Below are 23131 nucleotides of genomic sequence, written 5' to 3'. Positions count from 1 at the left end.
AGCCTAATGCATTTTCTGCCTCTACAATGCAATTGTTGCAAACAAATTGTGGCCAAGCATCATTTACAATAATTTTGCTATTGGCGAGTTCGTTAAGCAAGTCGGCTGCATATTTGTGGTTGTTCTGTGATGTCTGTAGAGGTGCAAAAATGTTTGACAGAGGCGAGCTATTCTTCATGCAGCACCGACAAACTTCCTCCATCATTTTTATTATTTAAAAACAATCACTATAAATTAATACTTTCAGCGTCCAAACAATTTATCTCAACAATTGTCCAGGGCTACATTAGATATTTAATAGATAATCAATATACTTTGTATCGATAACGATAATTTGGATCACAATTATCAAAAGCAAATTTCTTGTAAAATTGGTAATGACATTTTATAACAGAGTATCAATAAAATGTTTCTATTAGTTTTAAATAGTTGTGATAAATTATATCCTATGAAATATGATTATTACCATTTTGTTAAAATGTAAGCGCGCCAGTGCTCAAATGCACAACGTTTGTATCGATTATTTTGCTTTGCGCTTCGCAACACTGTAGCATTTGAAATAGCGACAGCTGCCTGCATCAGGCAGCGCCGGAGAAAAAACTTGCTAAAATTTAGTTAAAACTCGATTAAATCAATTAAAAATGTACACAGATGAAGTGCGAACACCGCAAGCACTTAGGGCAAGGTATTATGCCAGCTTTAATGAGATAACACGTCGAGTAACAACAAGCGGTAGACGCAGCAGTACGAACAATAATTGTCTATCGACAGCGACTGCGACAGCGACGCCTACGAATGGCGCCAAGCAGCAGAAATCAAGGAACAGTCCACAGATGTGTACAATTGTGTGCACTCCGCCTCCCAAGCGGCTACACAAGGTGCGCAATCCATTTGAGGGCGCTTTAACTGATCGACTGCATTTGCCGCTAATCGCTAGGTGAGTGTACATTAGGGTTAATTCTAGTTACTCTATTAATGTTCACCTTGTCCTTTGAAGTCCTTCTCTGTTTCAGTGCCGTTCGCGTACGCCACAATTGTCGTCCACACAGTTTGAGTGGGACATTGAAGAGGTGTCACAACTAAAGCCCGCCGATGTAGAACCCCATGAAACACAATTTCATGATTCACCCGATCCTGAGCAGGAATCAAAGGCTCAGCTGGCCATCAGTGCCTTCTTCAAGGAATCTCACATAGTACCGAGTCCAGTGGATTGTCCGCTGCGCAAGCAACGCATCATTCTACATGAACACGATGATAATACGCCCATTTCGAACAAGACAAAGTTACGTTCACGTGACTGCGAAATGCAAACGGAGCTCACCCTGCCGCCCGTGCTGCCCCAAGCCCTGGAGGAGGCACTGCGTCCCTATTTCCAACCTCACTTGGCGGCCTCGCGTGTTGTCAAGTCCAGCGGCAGCGGTAGTGTTGACATGTTCAACAGTTCCATGCGACGCAAACTCTTCGATCTGCAAAACATTATTGTGCTGGGTGAGCTGGAACAACTACAGAACTCGGCTGCCGAGGAGCATGCCCAGATGGTGGGTTCCAGTCCGCAGCGCAAGCAAACACTGTTCGCCGGCCGTCTCTCGGACTCCGCGGGCGAAGGCTCCAGCAGCTTTGGCTGCCTTTCGCCCATACGCAATCTTTGCGGCCTTCCGCCGGGCACACCGGATGATGGCAATGGAGACGGCAAGCGGCGGCAACTGCTTCAAGAACTGATTGATCTGCCATCACCCATTGCCCCGTCGGAGCATTTGAGTAAGCGCCAGCAACGTAGCATCAGCTGCAGCAGTAGCCAAAACAATGCCACGATCTCTGAGCTGACGTGCAAGTTCACGCCGGATCGCAGCTCGTCACCCATGGCGTTGGAGTACTCCACAGATAGCAGCATCAATCAGCGTGTGAGTCGCTTGCATGTGAATAGCGCACGTCAATTGCCCAGCGCATCGCTGATTGAAGAGCAGACAGAGCAAGAGGATGAGACTGAAACCGATGGCGCCGAGCTGGAAACGGATACGGAGGAAGAGGAAGCAGATCAGGAAGAAGATGGCATGCAATTGTCACAGTTGTCTACAGTTAGCTTCAATTGCAGCTCCTCCAATTCAGACACGCCGCGTGGTCATCGTCGTCGTCGTTCCGCCAATCGCAAGAATCTGTCGCAATCGTTTATAATCAATCCTCTGGATGGTGGCGAAGAGATTGAGCTGGAAGCTGCAGAACAGGTGCATGAGGTAGAAATTGTGACTGAAACAAATACAGCCGCAACTGGACAACGCGTTGGATTCTATCGCACTGACAGTGGATTCAATGAGACCTCGAGTACTTCGCATTTCGCCTGCTCCCAGGAGACATCGCTGGATGTTTCCATGGTTTGTTGTTCGACACCTTCGACGCGTTCCTGACAAAAGTCTCGTTAAGATTCTCCCAAATACTACGTTTAGTTTTGTAGTCCAAAATTTCAATGCAATAATCATTTCTGAATCGAATAGAATGGAAAGGAAGACACGAAACAACTGCCATTTTTAGCCCACCGTTGATGACCACTAAGGCCTTTCTTATTCGTACTATTTATTGTTAAGTTTAGTTCAAAAGTTTACTCTTACTATTTTTATGTGTGTTTTAGCAAATTTTAAATGTTCATCATGTGTCCCCATAAAGCTGCCAAAATAGCTGTATAAGTTCATGTCATTTGCAATTTCGTATTAATTGTCCATACAATAATTTAAGTTTACCATTTAAATTTTTATTGAAATAAAGGAATTCAACAAATAAATTTAAATTAACGTTCGCAGGAAACTCCACTGTACTGTTAAAAGTTAACAGCTGGCTAACATTACGTAGTGGCGATTACAGATCACTTTGCGTTAACATAACCAGTTTGAGTCTAGCATAAGCGTTAACAGTCATTCGGAGAGCAAACAAATAAATTCTCTCTGTTGCTCATATGAGAAGCAACAGATATTCGGTTTAGTTGTTGTTACACCGTCGGAAAGCGAAGAGCGCGTTTTGGTTGGCGCGTGAAAAATAAGATAAATGATTTAAAAATCCCAAAAGAAGTTGATTGTACGTGTAAAATCTAAAAGAAAATCAAGTGGTCTAAAATATGTGCATCGTGCTCTACATGCAAACTTTTTACTATTTCAAATGTGCGGTGTAAAATTTGGAAAACTAGTTGCATTTCGTTTTGCCGCGTTCGCTATTTAATAAATAAAATTTGGTAGTACGCGTGCGAAATTATTGTAGTATCAGCAAACGGCAACAACCCAAAAAAAAAATGCTGCACTAATTTTCACCTGTGTACTGTTGTTGTTGCTGGCTACGTTTGGCTGCCTTTTCAATGTTTGCATGTGTAGTGTCTGTGTGTGTGTGTAGCATGCGTGAGTTGTTATAAATAGGCAAGAAAGGGAGATAGAGCGAGAGAGAGAAACAGATCACTTCTTGCTCTTGCAGGCGTGTAGCATTAAAAATACACAAGCGCGAAAAGAAAGTGCAAAAAAACGTAGAAGAGATAAAAATATGTTTTTCGTTTTGTAGGCCAACGTTGAAACAAATAAATTAGAAGAAACAGTCGTCAACAAAACAGCGTAAATACATAAATATGTCTATCAGGTGAAACAACAACGATAAAAACACAACAACAATAAAAGGAAATACCGGATATTATTCGGTCTCTCTTCTTGTTGTTGTTATTGTTGCTGTGCAAAAATTAATGAAATGCCAGACAGACATTTGGCCACACTGTTCGAATTCCTGTTACAAGAAACCAGTTAGACGTTGTTGAGCTCCACCTCTCCCCTCCTCCTCCCACAAGTGTATATCCTATTGGAATCGCCTGCTGCATCCGTTTTGAGCGAAAGTTTTTTATGGGTGTGCAAAAAGAAAAAAGAAAAATAAGTGTGCAAACCAGCTCTTGAGACTGGCCAGCTGTTGAGAGGAGAAGAAAACAACAACAACTACACATAAATCTAGTCAATTAATTTGTGTTTGTGCCGTGAAAGTGTGTGTGCTCAACGTGTATAATAAATACGAATTTTTTACAATTGCAGCGATTGAATGCAACATTGAAAATAATCAAAATACAACAAATAAAACAAAATCAAAATCAACGTCAGCTTCAGCTTCAGCTACAACGTCAATGCCGTTTGTTGCCGCAATTCGTTATTGAGGTAAGCATTCACTTTTTATTTTTCATTTTATTTTCTTACCCGGTAAATGTCGTCGATAAAGTGAAGCTATTAACGACTTAAAGCATTTGCATTTGAATCAGTTATTCAGAGTGCGTCTAGTTTACAAATTTACTCCTTGAAATACTATAATTGCTAAAACTAAGGCAAACATGCGAAGCAGTTCACATTGATAATAGGCAAATGGCAGTAGTCCAATTGTATTTGAGCTGTCTGAATCTGTTTAACGGCTAAGTCGGAATTCCTCTCTTCCTTTTACAGCAGTCATTCATGCGCCGTATGCTTACTTGGATGTCATTTCCTACTGCAATTTTCCACATTTCGTGCAATTGGGTTGCGAGAATTCGCACTGCTTGCGCAAGCAGTTTACTATTCTCATTAGAATTGTGTAGCGTTTATTATCTAATCGTTGTGGAATTTTCTAACTGGCAAGCAGTCTTCTGCTAACAAGAAATATTAAAGTGTACTGTAATTTTTGTAGTTGCATTTTAAGAGTTTTGCTAGCCGGTTCGTAAAGCACAGCGAAGTTCAATGGAACCGCATTCAGCGTAGCCAAAACAACGCAATGGAGTATTGCTTCTTTTTATTTTTTTTTATCTTTTTGCGTGTATGTGACACATGCTGCTGGAAGCTTCTCAGCCTTGTCAGTTACCAGTTGCCAGACAAGACCGTTGTCGTTGTTATGTTGGCCGGTTCTCTTGCGGCTTTTGTACAACTTCCGCTAGATGTGAAGTTGTTTCATAGGAAAAAGTGTAATTAAACTGACACGGCGACAGAGACGTCGAGAATTGGGTAGCAAACAAAGAGTATGGCACATACTGACAACAACAACAACAATAATGATAATCATAACAACAAGTACTACAACAACAGCAATGTCTGAGTAAACAATGAACCCGGGTTGCAGCAGCCTCTCATGGGAGTCGTAACTTGTTGTTGCAGTTGTTGTTCTCGACTTCACTTCAAAAAACCGGTTACAAAACCATTAAACTCAAAAACAAAAACAACAAAACAAAAAAAAATTCTAAAGCATTGCTGTAGCTACCGCCTATCGACTATCGGCTTCCCTCTATCTCCCTCTCTGTCTCTCTCTCTCTCTCTCTCGCTCTCCTCTTCTCATGCCTCGCTGCGCATGCGTGCAACTTGTTGCCAGCTGCTGCTGCTGCTGCTGCGGCTGTTGTTGCCGCTTGTGGCTGGTGCACTTTCATTAAATGACTCGCCGTCCAGCCCGTTCATATGTTGAATATGTGTCTCTTACTCCATACCCTAAAGAATAGAGCATATTCCCTTTCTTATCAACGAGAGTATCTCTTTTAGCTACACACGCAATGACAATAACTGAAGCGACAAAACGTGATTTTGGTTTAAATATGTGATTGAAAAGATGAGTTAAAAGAAAATGTTAATATTTCTCTAAATGCAGAACTATGAAATATCATTTAAACATTTCATTAAAGTTTATTGAATGAACTGCAAACTAAAAATATAAATTTTAAATAGCGATAGTCTAGTTTTGTTGTCTAATTTGTTACTCATTAGAAGAAAATTTCTCTTCTCTACTGTTAAATAAATTTAATCATTTTTCTAAACTACAAACTATTCTTTCTATATTATTTGTAGTAATATCTTAAGATATTATATCCATTTTGGGATTATTTAGACAAAGCTTTTGATATTATAAATTATCATATGCAGTTATTCTAGCTAGCAGGAAGTGTGATTATTTATAAACCTAAAAATAAGATGTAGAATAAAATTATTAGATATAAATTTCTATCCTTAACTAATTATTTATGGAACAGCTTAAATATTTTCATTTATTAATAAAGAAATAATTCTATGTAGATGTTGAATATATGTATTTTAAAGATATTATATTATTTGCCAATTAAAGTTAATTAATTAATTCTGAAACAGCTTTAATATTTTCATTGTTAATAACCAGGAAATACTTAATTCCATTTCTATGACAGAAACCAGTTTTCATGATTTTTTATTACATCCACAATTTTTTTGCAAGAGCATTTGCAAGTCGTTGTTTTTCGAAGCGGAGCTGCATCTACTCGTTTTTCCTGTTTGTTTGCATAGCCGTATAAATTCAATTTCTAATATACAAAATGAGAAACACGTTTTGCATCCTTGTGGCACACTGACATCTTTTGTGGCGTTGGAGCTCGCAAGTAAATTTGCTTAATTAATTTCAAAGCTTTTGCTTTCAGTTGTCCACCTCTCTCCATCTCGCTCGCTCCCTATCTATCTATTTATGTCTTTGCTTCGTTTTTGCTTCTCAGTCTCATGTTGTTTGTCCAGTCATTTGCATTGATTTGCAAATTTCGTTCGATTTTTAGTGTTCGCTTGACGTAATTTTGTTGATACTCGTATTTATTATTTACCTGCCTCAAGTCGATGGCTAACTAATCAGCTTGCCTTTTGTTTCCCACTAATTTATGAGAGAGCTCCCATTACGCTATATATTATATATTAGTCAAGGACTCTTTCGACGCCTGAACGACACATGTGTTGTGTTTATTATTTGTGTGTGTAATTCAATGCCATTGGAATGTGAGAATGTGGAGAAGGAAACGTCTTCGCCCAGCTGTTCAATTAGTCCCACTGTGCGACAGTGGCAACAGCTGCGTTTGCCAAACCAAAACAGACAGCTCCCCAAAACACAAAAAACAAAAAACATAATAAAACAAAAAGCAGATCAGGCCAAATCCAAAAAAGCAAGACAAGACGATTGACCGAACCAGACAAAAGGCGGCCCTTGACTTTGCCGCTGCAAAAGTTGAAAAGTTTTTGCCTAATAAGCAGAAGAGCTGAAAGAGAGTTGAATGTAAAGCGTATTTAAACTACAGCTACAACTTGTTAATTGCTCACTTTGCATTATATTGCAAGTTCATAATATTTAACGGTAGATTTCCACGACCAGAATAAGAAGAAGAAGAAGAAGCAAAGGCAACAACGGTAGCCACAGCAACAACAACAGCAGCAACAACAACAGCTGCAACAGCCTCAAAAGTCAGTCAACTAATTCAATTAGTGCCATGTGAATTACTTGCCCAAATCTGATGGACACATTGCAAGAGAGAGGAGTAGAGAGAGAGAGAGAGAGAGAGGGGACAAAGGCAAACAGCAGTGATGAAGCTATTGTAAGTTCATTTATGCTGTGTGCATTAGAGATGACACTCGAAACTGCAGGCGATGATTAAATTGTATTTGCATAAAAGAATATGCACAAAGGTGTTTCAAGAATAATGAGACCATGAAGAACTAGTTAATTAATGAGAAAAATGCACAGCAACAACATAAAAACTAAATAGACAAGCTCAAGTAAAAGTAAAAAGAAGAACAATAACAACGATAAAATAGAGAGTGAAGAGCAAAGAAATCGCTTTAGTTGATTTCCGCTATATGTACACACACATTTAATAATCATTACTTCTGCCATTTATAAACAATTTAGAATAACGAGATAAGATAATGGGGCAAATAAAAAGTGTGCTGCTGCCTTCTCATTGATTGATTGCAAGTCATATGATTAGCAATGAAAGTCATGACTAAAAGAATAATGCGAGTACGCATAATCAGACAAACTTCAGTTTTATACACTTCAAGTGCAGTTAATTAATTTAATGTATAATAATGCGTGTTAAATGATATCGTGTCACGTTGCCATCTCTAACATCGTTAATATCTCCGAATTTCAAGAGCAGCTCATTAATTTAATGTATAATAATGCATGTTAAATTATATCGTGTCACGCTGCCATCTCTAACAGACGCACGTACATCGCTAACATCTCCGAATTTCAAGTGCAGTTAATTAATTTAATGTATAATAATGGCTGTTAAATTATATCGTTTCACGCTGTCATCTCTAACATCGCTAATATCTCCGAATTTCAAGTGCAGCTAATTAATTTAATGTATAATAATGCATGTTAAACGATATCGTGTCACGCTGTCATCTCTAACAGACGCACGTCCATCGCTAATACTTCCGAATTTCAAGTGCAGCTAATTAATTTAATGTATAATAATGCGTGTTGAATTATATCGTGTCACGCTGCCATCTCTAACAGACGCACGTACATCGCTAACATCTCCGAATTTCAAGTGCAGTTAATTAATTTAATGTATAATAATGGCTGTTAAATTATATCGTTTCACGCTGTCATCTCTAACATCGCTAATATCTCCGAATTTCAAGTGCAGCTAATTAATTTAATGTATAATAATGCATGTTAAACGATATCGTGTCACGCTGTCATCTCTAACAGACGCACGTCCATCGCTAATACTTCCGAATTTCAAGTGCAGCTAGTTAATTTAATGTATAATAATGCATGTTTAATTATATCGTGTCACGCTGCCATCTCTAACAGACGCACGTCCATCGCTAATACTTCCGAATTAGCTGTGCTTAGTCTCTGTGCTTTTGCTTGTTTGTCTTCTACACAGAGAGTTTCGGCCAAGCAACTGGACCGGCCCCTGGCCTGGCTTATTATCTCACTCAATATTAAGCTCGGCTGGCAACCAACGAAATAAAACAAAAACTTTTGTGCCAGTTTCATTTTGCATTGTTCTCAGAGGCCCAACAAATATCCAAGTGTCCGTCTTCCTCCCTTCCTCCCACCTCTTTGACGCCTTGGAAGTCAGGCTCAGACTCAGGCTCTCATTGTCTCTGAAAATTGCAGAGGAGAGAACAACAAAAGTTTTCTATTTGTAAATTTTTGTGGGTGTCAACGTTGTTTGCTGTGGCTCCAGTTGCGGTTGATTGTGTGTGCAGCGGAGTGGCATAAAAGTCACACGATGTTCTTCCCCCCCCTGCAGCACCTCGCGCCCTTAGCGTATAAACTACAATAATAACATCAACAGCAAAACAGCAACAGCAACAACCATAAGAAAATAGTAAACAATTGTGCTTTTGTTTACTAATTTGTGGCTGATTTGTTCTTGTTGTTTCTCTGTTAGTTTTTCGTCTTTCGGTCTTTATTTTGTTTACTTTCCTTGACTTGGTTTAGTTCACTCAGACTTTTGTTGTTTGCGCCTCTCTCTGCGATTCTCACTCTCGGTTGAAAGTTCATTTGCCGTTTTAATTGCCCAGCTAATAGCTCGAAAGTTACTCAAATTTTCGTTTTTCTCGTTTTTTTCCATTTTTTTTTTATTTTTTGGGACTCGTACTTTGGCTTTGGCTCTGGGCGAATGCCAAAAGTTCAGGCATTTTGTAATTGAGTATTTGACTTTTTGGGAAAGTTGGTTGTTGGTTGCTGGTTGCTATTGTGCTTAGTACACTCAATGAATAATTATATATATTATATATTTAACCTTTAAAGCAAATGAGCCACACACCACAAAAAAAAATGTGATGAATGATAAACGCAAATTGTTGTGCACTTTTCTCTACAGAATAAAGTTTTCGAACATAAAACATAACATAAAAAGTTTAAAGTGGCCAATTTAGCATGGGAAATCTTTTAAATAAGAAATTTTATTTGCCTCAAACTTTAGTGGAAAAATAGAAAAACAAAATATGGACTATTTATGCTTGTTTATTGCGCAATAATATTAAGAGCGTTTCTTTTCAACTGCTCTGTTAAAGCCATAAATAATTAAACTGCAATATTCCTTAATTTAAGGAGAGACATGTCGCAATTCATTTCAATTGTTATTATTTACTTGCCGCTCTCATTTTATATTCGTATTTAATTTCGTAAATTATTGCTGAAAATTAATAATTAAATTTCGAAACAATTCACTTCGGCACAAAGTCTTTCAAGTAGCATAATGATTAATGGTGAATTGTGTGAGCACGTAATGATTTATTGTGAACAATTAAATACATCAACAATTAAATTATCAGCTAGTATTTATAGGTAGCTTATCAGCAACATGTTTGCCTTGTCCACAGCATTAAACTTGGGAATATAGACTCAGACTATTGACAGATTGAATGTGAAATAAAATATGTAGAAAATTACGGAACCGATCGTTGGGTGTTCAAGTGACTAATTGGCACAAAGGCAACCGAGGAGGCAGCAGCCAAAGCTGACTCTGCGCCACATGCGGCAGCAAACACGGAAAAACCAAACAGCATTAAATTTATAACATTTTAATGGCCAATTAGTGGCGGCCATAAACACAGAGTGTGTCCATGTTTGCCTCTATTCGTTTGTGTGTGTCTGTGTGTGTGTGTTTGGAATAGGACAACCGCAGTCCACAGCCCACAACCCACAACAAAATATATATTTTGGGAATGTCAAGTAAATCTCGAACGCGTTTCAATTTCAAATTCGAAGCCAATTACCGTTTTGTGGCAGAGTTGGCCGAAAAATAAAATTGCTATTCGGTTAAATGGCAACAAATTGCTATGTGAAATAAAGAATTTCCTTGGATTCTTTATTGTAGTACTTCTCATACTTCTCATACTTATATTTCACTCGGCCGTTTGCTTTTGTGCACATTTAATGCTATTAACAGCTTGTCAGAAGAGCGCCTCATGGCCAACTTGTTGTGAGCTATTGAAAAGTTGAGCAGCTGCTGCTTTGGGGTCGTACTTACCTGTGGGTACACCAGCTAAACTTTTGCAAAGCGCCAAAGAAATGAACAATTTTTCAAAATGAGTAGAATACAAGTAAGAAAGTTACAGTCGAGTGTGCTCGACTGTGAGATACCCGCTGCCTATTTTGAGTAAAAGCAAAATATTGCGGTATTTTATCAAAATATAAAAAAAATACAAATATACTAAATATATACCAAATGTTATATTTGGTATATCAATATACTATCACATTCAAAATATACCATAGACGGCACAATATACCAGATTGTCAGCCAAAGCAACTAAGACCCCTAGAAAGTAGGCGTTTTTGCCCATACAAAGGTATTTTTTTTAATAACTTCCACAATTTTTAGGAATCAGAAATACTATAGTTATTATTGTATACACCAAAATTCGCAGCTGTAGCTTGAAAATTGCACTTCTTATTCGATTTTTTTGATTTGCGGGGCGGAATTGGGCGAGGCAAAAATTTGAAATAAACTTGATCTGCGTGCAAACATAACAAATGCTGTCGAAAAAAAATATAGTTCTATCTCTTATAGTCTCTGAGATCTAGGTGTTCATACGGACAGACGGACAGACACACAGACGGACAGACACACGGACAGACGGACATGGCTAGATCGTCTCGGATGTTGACGCTGATCAAGAATATATATACTTTATAGGATCGGAGATGCCTCCTTCTACCTGTTACATACATTTCCTGCCGGCACAAAGTTATAATACCCTTCTACCCTATGGGTAGCGGGTATAAAAACCAAGAAGAAGAAGAAGAACAGATTGAATGAGTTTTTATTTTGCAGGCAAAAGAAAGTTTCACGACAGCCTCTTCGAAGTTAGCTTCCTTTTTTTACGAGCTTTTCTTTGCTTTCTGCCTCACTCACACTTCGCTGCTTGTATTGAAATATTGCTGACACACACACACACACACACACACACACACACATACAAGAGCATTATAAAAAAAAGCAAGCGAAATATCTCAATGTAGAATTACGATTGTTTGTTGCTCGCTCTCTCGCTTGCTTTTTGCTTTTGCTTGGCTGCCAGTCACGGGTCTATTTCAGTTAATTATCGCGCCCGCAGCGCAGGTTAACTTGACTGCTGTCCGAGGTACGATTCAGTTTTGCCTCCCCCTCCCCCTCTCCCTTTCATCATCATTCTGAAGTCCACGCCCCTGTCCCTCCCCCCCTTTTAACGTAACGGGCCTGACGCACATTGACTGATATTTTTGCTCGAATGATCTAATCAGAAACAAGTTGATTTGAATTGTTGTTGTTGTTTGTTGTTGTTGCTTTTGTCACTCGCTGTGTGGGACAATCGATTGATGTTGTTGTTGTTGTTGTTGTTGCTGTTGTTGTCATTATTATTGTTATTGACTTCTATATAAAGGTACTAGCACAAACTGGAATGCAGTCGATAAACAGATTTCTGCATTCGTTATGAAATTGGCAAAAACAAAAAAACTAATATACGACACTCACTTCACTTCTAAATCGTAATTTATGTTTGGTATTGTTGCTATTTAAATTGCTGCACTTGCATGACGCCTATTTTAACCCCTCTCTTCAATGGGTAGACTTTATAAAGGTTATTTCCCAGAAATACTTTTATAGATTTCATGTACAAGATAAGCACAAACACTGTTTAGATTACCTGCAGGAATGATTTGTGAAACTTGAAGGCTTAACATAAGTATAAAGGTTGCTTCCCAGACATAAATAAGAACATTGTTTTGTTCATAATACTTTAAGAGCAGGTATAGAATTTGGCTTTGGAATTTATAAGGAATGTATGAACATTTTTAGTTTTGGTTGATATGACATTTAAAATTCTTTATAGAATTAGTATAAGTTTAATCATATCTTGCGATTAATTAAAATGTTTAAAATTGAATGTTGCAAGTCATTTGTTACTTAAAATCTACTACGATTTCCAATTAATCATCTATATTTAGAAACCTAATAAAATAATAATGGAAAAATATGAAACATTTTGGACAAATGATTCAAATGATCATATAATAATATAATAATAATAATATAATATTGATTTCAATAAGTAAAATGTTCAAAATTTAAGGAACCCAATAAAAATTATGAAAATGAAACATATTTAACAAGTGATTATATAATATTTGATATTTATTGATTTCTAAAAAAATGAAGAATGGATTTACATTTATAATATTACATTTAGTTTCTGATTAGCATTGAATATTTTCAAATCACATATAAATTATCAACAAGTATGGTACGAATTTTATATATTATTAAAACGATTAAAGTTCATTATTATAATTTATTATTTATGTTATTAATTTCATAAAAAAACCTTTAAAATTTACATACAATTATTTACTTGATATTTTCAAATCTTAAAAAATGAATTATCCAAAAACAACTGTGGAATTTACGCAAATTTATATAACCTTTTACTTTTGCAATTAAAGTTCCATGTTTTCAAACCTCATAAAATTAGCTCGTCATTAAAATGATTAAAGCTTAATGTCATAATTCATTCATTAGTTTCCAAACAAATTTTGGAATGTACAAAAAATTTATAATATTACTTGAGCAATTCCAAATAATGAACAATATGTTCAAACCTCATAAAATTAGGGATCGCATGTTATTCAAAGAGAAAAAAAACAAAGCAATAACAATCGATTAATAAGTACTCACTTGTTAATAGATTTACCCCCAAAAAAGTTATGAATTGATCGTAAACACCTTAGCTTCCTTTTTATCGAAGCTTTAATTAATTTTATGACTATAGCATCCGCATGTGTATAAATATCTGATATAGTATGTGTGTGTGGTATATACATTAATTATAATCTTAGCACAGTCAGATATTATATCGATATAGGAGGTAGATAGAAAGAGAGAGAGCTACTAGCTCTGAGCTTATCGAGGTGAAACATGTTGAGTTCGTTTCACACTTCCGTCGTTTGTCAAAATGTTTGTGATTATGAAATGTTTGCAGATAAACTGTTAATATTGCACGTAGCGTAATAACTTGCTACGATGTGTTAACCAACTGGCCAACAATTTACTTTCAGCTCACTTTTTTTTGCGATAAATTGCGCTATCGTAGTTACTTATAATAGAGCGTTTCGCATGTGCAACAGAACCCATGACCAAAACAAATTAACAACGCACAAAAGTTAAATTCATATAAAAAAAGAAACAAAAAATGGGAACTTTCGCAGTTTGCCTAACAAAGCAAATGAAATGTGTCTGACTCCAAAGCCATATCATTGTTTTAACTGGCATCAACAGCAAGTCTGACAAAAAAAATTAAGACATATGACTCTTTGACAATAAAATACCCTGTAAATAGAAATGTTTGTAAGGCAACATGTCGATTCAGCAAATTAATTGCTATAATTTACCAATCTATCATACATATTGACAGGCTTTGAACTTTAGTTGACTTGCTGTATACCCTGTAAATTGTAATATGCTATATTTATTTTGATTCGTTATCAAATGCATTAATCGAACGCTTTGCGTGTGTCCCAAAGGCAATAAGGCCTAAATGGATTTGGGGGCGGCGCCTTTTTGATATAGTTTTATATATAAAGTATTTAAATGCCAACGCAAGGCAAATACGAGCATACCCGCTATTAGTAGGTAAACAAAACAACAAATAAGAAAGCTCAAGTCGAGTGACCTCGACTGTGAGATACTCACTACTTATTTTGAATAAAAGCAAAATAGTTTGGTAGTTTCTAAAACATACCAAATTAATATACCATAAAAATACTATAATATACCAAAGGTTATATTTGGTATATAGTACTACATTCAGAATATACCATAAAGTGCAAAATATACCAAAGCAAAAGTATTTCCTAAATAAGTTCTATAATTTTTATCTAATCTGATCCAAATTTTCATAAATACTGTAGTTTATGTTGTTCGTACATATGTATGTACGGACGGACGGACAGACAGACAGACGAATATGGCTATATCGTTCCGGCTGTTCACACTGTCCAAGAATATATATACTTTATACATTTCTTGCAGTCACAAAGTTAAAATACCCTTCTTCACTCTGAGCAGCGGGTATAAAAACAGAAAACAGTTAAATGGCCACATGGTTAAAAACAAATTCTATTCAATTCTATTATCTGCTGACGCTTTTTGTTGACACTTTTCGCCGTCGTCGTCGTCGCCGTCGTCGGCATATCGCAAAATCAACAAATGAAACAAAAAACGTTAACAGATATGGCCCCAGAAAGCGCTTTACAATTAAAAAAAGCGCGTGAAATATGCACAGCACAATCGTGAAAGAGAGATGGAACTAAGCTGCAGAGTGAGATGGCAACAGATTGAGGATTGCGTGCGGGGTCATCAACTGGTCTGGACTGCTCGATTGCTCGGTTGCTCGGTTGTGGCCCCTTCAGGCAATTCGCCCCGACTATACGAGAACTTTATGGCCGTAACAATAATAAATAATAACAATAATGCGCGCAGAAAAGAAAATAGAAAAGAACATAAAAAGCGAGCAAACTGAACAAAAAATACGGCTGAAAAATTGAACAAAGACTAGAGGTTTGATTAATGGGCGGGTGGCAAGTGTTTTGCCCCTTGCGGCGAGGGCTTAAAGACCAACGACAACCAACGACTGACGACCAACAGACGACGACGACTTCTTGCCGCTTGAGGCCACCAAAGTTTAGTCTCGTAGTCTAAAATCGAATCTAGTAGTAATATAACAAATGAATTTCTTGCTTGCGGCTTCTTCTGAAGCGACGTCGTTCTGAGCTGATTGAGGTCGCTTTTTTGAAGTTTGAAGTTTGAAGAGCTCTTATTGATGAACGGAAGATGACAATTCGCTACACGAAAATAAAAACAACAACAAATGAACCACTTGAACGGAGATCATTTTCGTGATTTAACTCTTTTTCTCTGCCTTGTTTGTTATCAGCTGTTCGACTGGGTGTTGTGTGGGTGGAATGTGTGTCAATTGTGTGTGCTCTGACTCTTGAAGATTTCTAATAATGTGTTCTAATTGCCTGCTTGACATATTTCGGATGTAAACTGATTGTGGAATGTTTGGAGAATCTGTGTGAAACTTCGAGTGAGGTTTTAAAGTGATGAATGCGGAATACATAGAATAGAATGTATTTTAATTAAGAAATTACTTTTATAAATAGTTTGTAAACTTGTCTTTCCCAAAATTATCAAACTTTCCATTTAATTATAAATTAAGTAAGATTTTATAGTCATTTAGGGTTAAGAATGAGAAATAGATGGATTGGAATGTATTTCAATAAAGAGTGTTAAGTTTTCCTATTAATTCTTTACTGAGGTGATGAATGAGGTATATGTAAAATATATTCCATATCAAAAAAGAAATTTCTGTTTCAAATAGTCAAATAGTTATCTTCTTGAATATCTTTTTTTACAAGATTGTCAAACTCTTCCCTTAATTATGAATTGAATGAGATCTTACAGTCTTTTCGGTAAATGAGAATGTATTTCAATAAACATATTTCTTTTGTAAATAATTGAAAACTTGTCTACTTTGATAATCATTGCAGAGTAAGCTTGTCAAACTCCTCTTTAATTATGAATTAAGTAAATAATAAAATTGAATAAAATCGTTGCGCACAAATGAGATAAATAAAAGACTTTCAAATTGAAACCCCATTTACTACAAAAAACAAAAGCAAACAGCTGTTGATGGCTCAACTTTAATCACACTTTGATGCTCTCTCAATGTCATTCAAATGTCAACAGTTTGCCATTCTGTGACCTCACCCACTCCTCATCTCTTTCTCTCTCTCTGTCTCTCCCTCCGCTTGGCATTAAGTTGTAGCAGTTTATAAAGCACATCATTAAATATTTATATTAAATTACCGAATAGCAGGCGGACTAACCAAAAATCTATTCAATTATTAAACGCTTTAAAAACAATGTGCACAATTAAAAATGCAATTTTAATGAAAATCAAAAAAAAAAAGGGGGGAAAACGCAGCAAATTCAATTATAAACAAATTTGCAGCAGCAGCTGTGACTCTCAACGAGCAAAAATAACAATAACAACAACAATTAAATGTGTCAACATTTGATGCTATGAACTTTTCATACACTGAAAACATGATGCAAATTTGAATGAAACTGCGAAAATATTGACTTGCCAAATTGGCTTATATTTTCATTAGTTTATTTAAAGAATGCCAAAAATAAATACAGCTAAATTGGTTCGAATTTTGTGTGGTTTATTTTTAGAATTTCGGGAAAGCCGAAAAATAAATTTGTATTCTTTGAAAGTGGAAAAATAGAATCACTTAAAGTATTTGTAATTGTACTGCTAATTTTCATTTAATTTGATTATCTTCTAAATTGAATATTGTTAAGTATCAGTCGTTAAACTTTATAGAATTTCTGAAAATCGAATAGCGAAATTTAAAATAATTTCAAGCATTTGCAATTCAAATTATAGTCTTTATTTCATTTCATTATCTTCAATATTGAAAATCTATTAAATTTATGAAAATTTTAAGAAATCTAAAATACAAAGTGTAGTTTTGAACGTATATAAATGTAATCATTTAATTTAAATGATTATTTTTATAAAATTTTATTATCTTAACAGTTGAAAAGACCATATTAAGAAGTAATCATAAAATTTTATAAAATTTAACGAAATACAAAATATTGCTGAATTTAATTTAAGTATTGTTTATTTTAATCTTAACAATTTGACGGCTAAAATTGAGAAGTAGTCCTCAAATTTTATAGAATTTCAGCAAGTCTAAAATGGAGATTATTATTGTTTTTTTTTCAAAAGAAGCAAAAAAGGAATTTTTAGTTTTTGAATGTGCAAAATAGAATCATTTGACATATTTTATTATTAAATTTAAATTATATTTCTATTTCATTTTATTATCTACGAAATGAACTACTCACATTATCAATATTTTTCATTTGAACATCACAAACTAAAGAGCAGCTCTGCAGTCGTTCAATTTTCGGTGCACAATTTTTGATTTATTTTGGACTAGTGTGACATTTTGTAATGAACTCGTTTGCTCCCCATCGAGTAAACTACAAGCAAAGTACTTTATACTATAAAATGCACCCGCGCCCAATGTTAATTAGTGGCACTTCACAAATCGCCGAGATCCGCACAGAGAGAGTTTTTGGCTTTGGCAGAAAAGTTTCTGTTGACGCCCAAAAAATGCAATTAAAAAATACACAGTCAAAAGTTTTGAGAGTTTGAGAGAGTTTTATTTTTATTTCATTTTATATTTTTTTTGTTGTTCGCCAAACTAACTCAGTCACGTTTCGCACGCAGCACGCAACAGTCAACAGACTAGGACTAGAGGCTACCTTCTGGTAATATAAAATGTAGAGGCAGGGAAAAGGCCAAAAACCAAGCAAAAACCAAAAAAAAGTGCTCGTAAAGCGATTTTCCTGCGCGTGCCATAATAACAATTTTCCCCCAAACTATTCATTGAAATAGATAATGGATATAAGGGTACGAGTATAAATGCCATCATCATAGTCATAGTCATGTAGCTGGAGCATATTTTTGCATATCCTGTCGTACAAATATTTTGCATGTAACAGCTTCGCAAGTTCGGGATTCTACTAGCCACATGCTGCATGCCCCGCGCTTTGTTCAACACTAACTACCGACTGACTGGCAACATTGTTGTCGAAACGAAACTTTTCGCCCGAAAATAAACAATAATAATAAAATTACATTTTGGTATTTCGCCACGAATCGCGATTGCTCTACGAAATTTCTCTTTTAAATGTAAATAAAGAAAAATATTTAATTATAAAAAATGTTTTTTATGTAAACATCACATCATCGTTCATTATTAAATTGAAAGAGCCTATAAAAATATGGCCAAATGTGCTGAAATTTCGTGGAAGTTATGTCAATTTTATTATGATTGGATTTTAAATAAATTTCATTTCATATAAATCATATTTTCTTCTCTTGATGAAAGCATTAAAAATATATTTTTTATTTTTAAAGCTCTTGTATGTTCAATATATGTATATTGTGCTTATCTTCCAAGAAATTGTTTTTACTTTTCTGATACTTAAATGCGAAATTGCAAAATCTGATTAATATCTCTGGAATTCATTTTGTATTAATTGGTTTAGTTCCTTTTATATAAATCATATTTTATGTTTATGATGACAGCTTGTTTTCCTTGTTATAGCTCATTATGTCTTTTTTCAAGTTCGTTGTAAGGTTACGTATTATATAATCTATACATAATCTTCCAAGAAATTTTTCTTAATTTTATGACTCTTCAATTTCGCTATAAGAAATGCCAAAAATTGACTAAAATTCCCAAGAATTCGTTTTTTGTTTATTAGTTTTAAATACATAAATCATATTTTGACTTAGATGACATTTATAATATCTTGTTTCTTGTATTATAAATATAAACTATAATAGGAAGAATTCTAAAATTCCCGAGAATTCGTTTTTTATTTATTGGTTTTAAATACATAAATCATATTTTTCTTAGAGGACATTCATAATTTCTTGTTTCTTGTATTATAAATATAAACTATAATAGGAAGAATTCACTGTTTAATAACTGAAAGTAAAGTAAACTGATTTGAAAATGAAACATATTTCATCCCTGTTAAAACTTATTACATGTGTTTTTCCTTAAGTTCTTTGTAAAGTTGTGTATCTTATAATTTCTGTGCTTATCTTGGCAGAAGTTGTTTTTCCATTCATTTAGCATAGTTTCCAAGTAGTTAAGATACGCTCAAAAAATTCCCAGATGCAATTCAACTGCCACATGCCAAATGCTTCAACTTATGGCGACTGCTTTTTATACCCTGAAAAGTGTTGGCGTTGGACTAAAAGTTTTTCTACAGCTGCATAGCCGGGAGACTGCTGAGCTGTGAGCTGAGTGAGTGGCGAGTGGTGAGTGGTGAGGAGCGTGTTAGTCGAGTTAGAGAGGTGTGCCAGAGGTTGAAAGGGGGGAGGGGAAGGGCAGTCCACACCTAACCGCTGCTCAACAAAAAGAAAACAATGTAATGGCGGCGAGAACAGAAAACCACGCACAACAACTAAAATAACAGTCAGCAATAGCAACAAAGACAAAGCCTGGTTGTGGCATCCGCCAAGTGGGAAGTGGAGAGTGAGAAGAGTGAGGAGTGGGAGGTGGGAAGTGGTTGTGGGTGGCCAGTTGCCAGTTGCCAGAGATGAAAACAACAGAAGCGTGGCCAGTGAATAAAGAAAGAAGAGAGCGAACGATGCTGCACAACACAGCAGCTACAAAGTGGAACAATGCGACATGTTGCGCTCCAAAGGTTTTGCCTACAGAATCCTGCCCAGACACACACACTAACAAACACACTAACACACAGACCCCTTTTTCGGTTTGACCTTTGCCCATGGCGCGTGTTTTAGGAATTGATAATCATTGTGAAGCGGGCAAAACTAAAATGTTGGTTGCTGTCCGTTGTCTGCTGGTTGCTGGTTGCTGGCACAGAATGCGCTTTTTGCCTGAACTTGACTCGAATTCATTTGAAATTTTTTTTGTTTGTTTTTTGATAGTATGTCAGCCGGCTCATAAACTGCAACTGGGTTATGAACTGCGGTAAATCGATTGCCATGCAATTTGCGTAATAAAACCACTTCTATGTCTGCATTGTCTGGCAGTATTCCATGTAATAAGCACAATTGTTACTCGAGGAAGGATGCGTTAAGAGCAACACAATGGCCAAATTAGAAAGCTCGACTCTGTTGCAAACTAATCGGGAAAGTGCAGCTTTTCAATTGCTTTGTCTTTCTCCTTACTTTGCAATTTTACAGACTCTTTAATAATGCATTCAAAAAATTGCTTTACCAAGCGCTTTAAATCTTTGAAATACTTAATTTCATGGTACGTATGGAAAATTGATTTCAACAACTAAATTCAAGAATATATGAGCCTTTAAAATCTGAAGCTTGGGAGTTTGAATTGTTTGAGGAAATAAATTTAGAATCCTTTGAAATGAATATTGATAGTTTTCAAATGGCAACTAAAGTTTTATTTTCTATTTTTGTCATTTATTAAACACTCACTGAATGCTCTCTTCGCATTTGTTTTATAAACATTGTTTAATTTTCTTTTGCAAGTGGAATTTTTGCTGCAGTCAAAGCTGAAAGTTTTATATCTATTTGATAAACAGACGAAACAAGCATTCAAATGAATAAATGAAGAGAATTGATTGCAGTTTAAACAGACACATAATGCATTCGAAATGAAAGTAGAATATGCCAGCCAAATCAAAGTCAAACAAATGCTTCCAACTAAATGGCCTTTGCATATTTGCAAAACAGTCAATGCGATTATAAATGTGTTCAGTTTAGGCATTGGATTTCATATTTCGATTTCCATTCCATATGCATACCAATTAGTATTAGTTTGCAATGGAATTGCAATCCTTAAATTATAAATGTGTGATAGATAATTAGATTTGACTCGTAATCGAATTTACCTGTCTTGGAATTTTTGTCATTCACATGATTCATTCGTTTTGGCCTCGAACACATGCCCTTAAGATTGCTAAACAAATAAATATAATAATGTGACATTTGTGGATGATAAGAGCTTGGGTGTAATAAATTAAACGAATCATAAATAATCAAAAATTTGCTGATTATATTTCACGATAATTCTACTCATTTTTTTTTTTGCTATAAGAAATAAAAGTGGTTTTAGTTAGTACGCAAGTGATAAAGAGGGAAGCACAAAAAAGTTCCACTATGAAAAGAATTAGTCACATTGCAGTGTGTAAGCAGAGTTATCGGGCATTAGCCAAATATTTGTCCGACTCGCTGGTTTTATCTGACACTTTGGTGCAATCATAAAACTGCGATTCGCTTAAGTGAAATTTTCTCCTCTATCAAGCAAATCCATTTGCAATTCCCAGCAGCTGTTTGCCACTAAAATTATGAACAATTCGCGCACTCATCAAAGCACTTAAGACACTGATTTCGATAAAAAGACTCTTTTGCCACCGCCGCCACGTTTTAACCTCGCCACGCCCACAGCGACAAAAATGAGGAGGAGGAGGAGGAGAAGGAGGAAATGCGCCATAAAAGGCGCTCACACTTTACAACTGCACATAAACCGTTAAACACTCTTATATTTATATTACACAATACTGCGCTATGCTTATCAGGAATCAAATAATTAAAAAACAAAATATATATCAGACAGCGAAAAGGGCGAAAGCGGAAAACGGAGGGGAAAACCCGCGTCGATAAAAATTAATAGACGGCAACCCTTAGGGCAAGCGTAGGTGGCAACGTAATAGTGAACTGTTACAGTTGCAAGAACAGAGCTAATGATGGACGGTGTGATATCCTAGAAAAGTTGTAAAAAGTGTTAGAGTTGAAATTAGCTACCAAATTTTATCAAATATCAATTACATTTTATTTAACAAATATTGAAGATATTCACTAATTGTATTTATGTTAAATATAGTTGAATTGAGAACTACAATAATTTATTATTATATTCATCTTATATTCAATATACATCCAATATGTAAAAAGAGTTGAAGAATGTTATCAATACAATACATTTTTTTTGAAAAATATTAAATATCATTTCTTTATTTTTCTTTCTTTTTAAGATAGTTGAATTGATTATAACATTTATTTTCATAAATTATTCGTATAATGTATATATGAAAATTTAGAAAAAGCATTTTTAAAAATCAGCATAAATATTTTTTTTTTATATGTTAAAGATGTGTTAATTATTACTTTAATCTTTTATTATATTGAAATTCTTAGTATTATGAGTTACATCAGTTATTATTATTATTTTTTTTAATAGATAGAGCACATTATTACAAAATGAGATAATTACAAGCGCACTAAAGAGAAGAAAAGAAAATAGAGTAGTCCAATTTTCCTCACTACTTAAAAATATGAATATAAGATTGTAAGCAACATGATACAACATTTTGTGAGGAAAAAATGTTTGCTCAAACCACATAAACATTAGTGATTAATATTCTATGAATTGGCATCTTCGTTGCCTATTTACAGAATCCTCTTCATAATTATATCTAAACAGAATAATAATTGAATTGGGTTAGGAAATGGTTATGCTCTAATTGCTCTGTGCAATTTTAATTAAATGCCGAGCTATTTTAAGCACTACATTTATAAACACCCGGAATCCAAGTTCAACAATGCGAAAGCATTGTGTTAAACACAGGGTATATATAGTATATATGAAACAAACAACATTTGTTAAACAAAGTGGTTTTCAGCAGCCCATAAAAAATCGTCAAACAGCAGAAAGAGCAAAATAACGACAAAGGTGAGCGGGCGGCGGTGAATGGCGGTGAATGGGAATGGGAAGAAGGCGAGAC

At 35.3% G+C, this 23131-nt stretch overlaps 2 protein-coding genes across 4 annotated transcripts in view; both read left to right on the top strand.

Annotated features, from left to right (window-relative positions):
• Positions 1-512: 512 nt before the first annotated feature.
• Positions 513-2766, top strand: LOC133843385 (protein aurora borealis). Its single transcript, XM_062276903.1, has 2 exons — positions 513-937; positions 998-2766. Exons 1-2 carry the CDS (start codon positions 642-644, stop codon positions 2400-2402), a joined length of 1701 nt encoding a protein of 566 aa, XP_062132887.1. The 5' UTR covers positions 513-641; the 3' UTR covers positions 2403-2766.
• A 150-nt stretch (positions 2767-2916) lies between these two features.
• LOC133843383 (protein phosphatase 1 regulatory subunit 16A) overlaps positions 2917-23131 on the top strand; it is a 52167-nt gene continuing 31952 nt past the window's right edge. For all 3 annotated transcript variants that reach the window (XM_062276900.1, XM_062276901.1, XM_062276899.1), the window contains exons 1-2: positions 2917-3063; positions 4047-4166. The gene's annotated coding sequence lies outside the window, so the exon portion shown is untranslated. The remainder of the gene's footprint in view (positions 3064-4046; positions 4167-23131) is intronic.

Source organism: Drosophila sulfurigaster, chromosome 3, assembly GCF_023558435.1.
Source record: "Drosophila sulfurigaster albostrigata strain 15112-1811.04 chromosome 3, ASM2355843v2, whole genome shotgun sequence".
Classification (NCBI taxonomy): domain Eukaryota; kingdom Metazoa; phylum Arthropoda; class Insecta; order Diptera; family Drosophilidae; genus Drosophila; species Drosophila sulfurigaster.
Note: the sequence above shows the minus strand (reverse complement) of the source record. Positions and strands in the feature narration are given on the sequence as shown.

What these genes read in the sequence shown, in the direction of transcription:
- LOC133843385 (XM_062276903.1), top strand. Translation starts at nt 642, where the DNA reads ATGTACACAGATGAAGTGCGAACACCGCAAGCACTTAGGGCAAGGTAT. An exon ending in CATTTGCCGCTAATCGCTAG is followed by an intron (nt 938 to 997) that starts GTGAGTGTACAT and finishes TGTCCTTTGAAG; the next exon opens with TCCTTCTCTGTTTCAGTGCC.